The 4036-nt window shown below is 43.7% G+C and overlaps 1 protein-coding gene across 1 annotated transcript; it reads right to left on the bottom strand.

Moving 5' to 3' along the window:
- Positions 1–417: 417 nt before the first annotated feature.
- On the bottom strand, positions 418–1166 carry LOC124975446 (39S ribosomal protein L48, mitochondrial-like). The gene has a single exon (XM_047538163.1). It carries the CDS (start codon positions 1097–1099, stop codon positions 464–466), a length of 636 nt encoding a protein of 211 aa, XP_047394119.1. The 5' UTR covers positions 1100–1166; the 3' UTR covers positions 418–463.
- Between the last annotated feature and the right edge of the window lie 2870 nt (positions 1167–4036).

Below are 4036 nucleotides of genomic sequence, written 5' to 3' on the forward strand. Positions count from 1 at the left end.
GCCTCAGGTATTTTATTATAGCAATAGAAAACAAACTAATACAGAGACTATACTCATGCTATCATCCATACTTCACTATAGGACTCCATGAAAGATTGCTTTAAACTGAAAGGAAAAAAAAAGCATCAAAGAGAAAAGAGAATCCCTTAGTTAAAAATGTTCCACAGGATGGCAGAATGGCCTTTTTCCTCCTACCACTCCTCTCTCTTACTCACTGTCTTTCTGTCTCTCTCTGCTCCCCCCCCACACAAGCATCAGCAGTAGCAGATTTTTATTAGAGGATACCCTGTGTTATCACAAAGGTATGTGTTAAGAACAAGTGCACCCATGCTACAGAGGATGTGGGAATGGGTACATATGAAATCTAAGGGCCAGGGTCTCCTACTTAACCCTGACCATGGGAAAGCTCTTCTCCTTGGCACTTAATATCACCAGTGCTGGGGCATGAAAGGATCTGCAATAACTAGTTCAACTTGGTCAATAGCTCTTCTAGTTCTGGCCGAGCTTTGAACCTTCCCTTAAAGTCTTCTTCAGTGTGCTCCCTTACTGACAATTTGACTCCTTCAGGAAGATTGCTTTGGAGTATTTCCAAGAAAATCTCTGCAAATGTGGTGCTCAAACTGCTGATCTGAATCACTCGCTCATGGATAGTAAGAACTGAGTCCAGGGACATTTTGCTGCCTTTTTCTTGCAGCTGCAGTATCTCCATGGTTTTAGTGGGCATCGCATAACTTTCCTCGACTTTGATGGAGAGATGGTTGCAGAAGTTATGAACATACTGGGCATAATTCTCTGCCAGGGTCATGTCATATGCAGTTATGTGAATGTTTAAAACCCCATATTCATAATCTGTCCCCAAATTAATGGGTCTCACTTCCACTTTTCCCTTCTTCTTGGGCTCTTGTTCTTTAATTAGGTGCTTGTATCTTCCAATGCCATGAGTGGGCTTTGTCTTATAATGCCGACTGGTAGCCAGTAGAATGGCACCTGCAGAATAAGAGGAATTCTCTCCCAAAGCTCTAACTCTGCAGAGGGAAAAGCCTTGCTTAAAAATGGTATTGTTCCGCAGGCACAGCACCTTCCCCAGGGTTCCCTTCATTTTTTGCTGCTGCGATCTCTAAAGGTGCAAATCGAAGCTCCCTCCCAGCAGTCGCGATTCCTTTGCGTCTGAAAGTGCTGACGGATCGGCCTTGATCCGCCATATCATCTTTAATGTCACAATGTGAGCTTCTGGGTGGCTCTATATCGAGTGGGCAGAGGATGTCTCTCTTTTTTTAACATAACTATACATAAATCTACAGTCATTTCAAGTTAAAATTTTCTTAATTGAGTAAATAAAACTTTAAATGATTGAACCATAAAAGAGATTATCATCCTAAAATTATCCCAGTTTTCCTTAAAAGTCTGGTAAAACTAGTATGGGAAATGAAAAAGTATAAACAATAATGATAAAATTTACCTTCTAGATGTTCATGAAAATATCTTCCAGGACAAAAACTGGTTGTATATTCACATAATCCTCAGCAAATTTTGTTTTCTTCAGGTTAATTATACATTCAATACCACTTCATAGTGCACAATGTTCACATGCAAAATACATGAAAATGTATTTTCTGTAAGTTAATGAATTTGAAACCATGTGTTCTTCAGAAATCTAGGAGGAAAACGATAAATTAACTTGAAAATGTTTAACCCTTAATGTTTTAATGGAGCTCGTGATGATACAGAAAAATATGAACAAATATGTGTTCCTTTAACCGTGGTGAATCCAAGAATAATTATGAATTATTTAATCCACGTATTCCAATTTACAAAATGACTCAATTCTTTTCTCACAGACTAAATCATTAAGCAAAAACTACAGATAAGTGAAATAAAGTTTTTACAAGTAATGGAAGAATTAACCAGAAGTACAGCAATTTGTATTCATGTAGTAAAACATGAAACAAGGAATTTATGAAAGACTGAGGGAGACAAGGGCTCAGAAAACATTAAATAAGTATTAATTTAAAATTTATGTTTTCAAGCTATGTGATCATAATTGAATTCAGACCTTTAAAATGTTATCACATTGAAATCACTGGCACACCTAAATCAACTTCACCTGACACCAGACACAGCCAAGGCTGGTGACGTCCATCAAACCCAGAGTACATAGTTTCTTAGTGTGGTAGTATTTCAGAATACAGGTAATGATTATTACAGTTAATATTTCTAAAGTAGCTTGCAGCAATACAAGTTCACTAATGTGTTTTAAAGACCCCCCCAAGGAGGGGTCTTCTGTGAAACATGCTACCTAGCAGGTTTGGTATGTGTTTAGTTGGGAAATTCAGATTTAGCTGGGCAAGCTCTTGCACAAGAGATTGCATCTCCATTTTCAAAAGATCATTTGAAATCAGCAGATCCTCCTTTCCTATTTTAGAGATCACCACTGAATTCTGAATAGTAGTTAACAGAAGGAGAAACAGGAGTTTCAAAGTTGTGGATTCTGAAAGTTTTGTTTCAGGGATTGTAAAGCACCCACTTGGGGTTGGAAACCAGACCTTGTGGACATGGAAATTAAGACCTAGGTAAGAGCACTGAAAGGATGGACCAGGTGACTGGCACTTGTCATCTGAAGTCCACCAGATGTTACTCATTATTGTTTAACAAGAAGACTGTGCAAAGGCTCAGAGACTAATCTACCCACCTTTAATCAGAGTAATGGGACTGATTCTTTTAAAGACTGGAGGGTGGGGTCACAACGTATTAAAGGTTTTACATGACTTTGCTGAAGGAAATAAAAAGCGCAGCACAGTACACTCCAGCTAGCTCATTTTCCCTCTCCTGGAATCCACATGGATTAAAGGCACACCCAGTCACCCACACGCTGCCCCCAGACCTAGCAACCAGCACTCCCCTCCCACCAGGTGACTTGGAGGGAAAGGGGGGACCCAGAAGCCTGTGCTCACCAAGTTTGTGATGCTGCGTCCCCATGACAGGGTCCACTCCAGGCGGAGAGTCCACCCAGCCTGCGCCCACACTAGGCCACCCAGGCAGCACCCCACCTGTGACCCACACACCCATCCACCACTCCTGGCACACAAAGAGGCCCATGCCCCCTGCTGGTCCCCATATCCAGCACCCACCTACCTTCTGCAGGCACCAGGAACAACTGCATTTGTAGCACCAGTAGTGCCCACCATCTGCCACCACTAGGGCCAAATTTTGCCACCCACTACCTTGCAAGGGCCAAGGATCTCAGGTACCTCGTGGGGTCTCAGGGGTTTGGCATCAAGGTCATGGCCAGGATGATCCCCCAAGGTCTTTCCAACCTATTAGTTGAGGGTGTGCCATGCCACTGTGGACCACTCAGGGCCCAGGGCCCTGGTGCTAGAGAGGGCAGGGATGGAGCAACTGCCCTGGGGTAACTCATGTGGTCTGACAGGTGCTGGGCTAAGAGGCAGCATCCAGGGCCCCTGAGAGGCTTGAAGCAGTCAGGAGAAATGATCAGCACACTGCCCTCGCCGCTCACCTGTGGCCACCACTGCTCCACTGGGCAAAAAAATACTGTGGGTCTTGGACCCAGGACATGAGGGTTCACCCCTTCATGTACCCCAAGAAGTGCTTGGGTAATGACCCACCATGTTTCTGGAACTGTAAATGAGAAACAAATGCAAATGGTTCTTTCATTCCTAGCAACAAGAGGCACCATCAGGAACAACCCCGCTGCCCTTTCAGAGGACTGGACATGGTTTTGGAGAAGAATCCAAGGCCATTATTGACCTGGAGGATCGCAATATGGCTGCTTCCTGCCATATTGTGGTCAGGTCTGTGAGTAGGGCCTTACACGGAATTGATTCCAGCACTGGAGTTTAGGGTGTCCACTGTGGTGGGGCAACTCTGGGATGGGGACTAGGAAGAGAATGGGAGAGAACAAAGACATTTGCCTGCATGTGGTCAGCATTAGCTGAGTTTGTGGGGTGAACTAAGCACTCCAGAGGTGAAACACTAGCATTTTGTGGGAGGAGAGCTGGGAGTTGGTCTGGAGGAGCCC

Source organism: Sciurus carolinensis, unplaced genomic scaffold (genome assembly GCF_902686445.1).
Source record: "Sciurus carolinensis unplaced genomic scaffold, mSciCar1.2, whole genome shotgun sequence".
NCBI classification, from domain to species: Eukaryota; Metazoa; Chordata; class Mammalia; order Rodentia; family Sciuridae; genus Sciurus; species Sciurus carolinensis.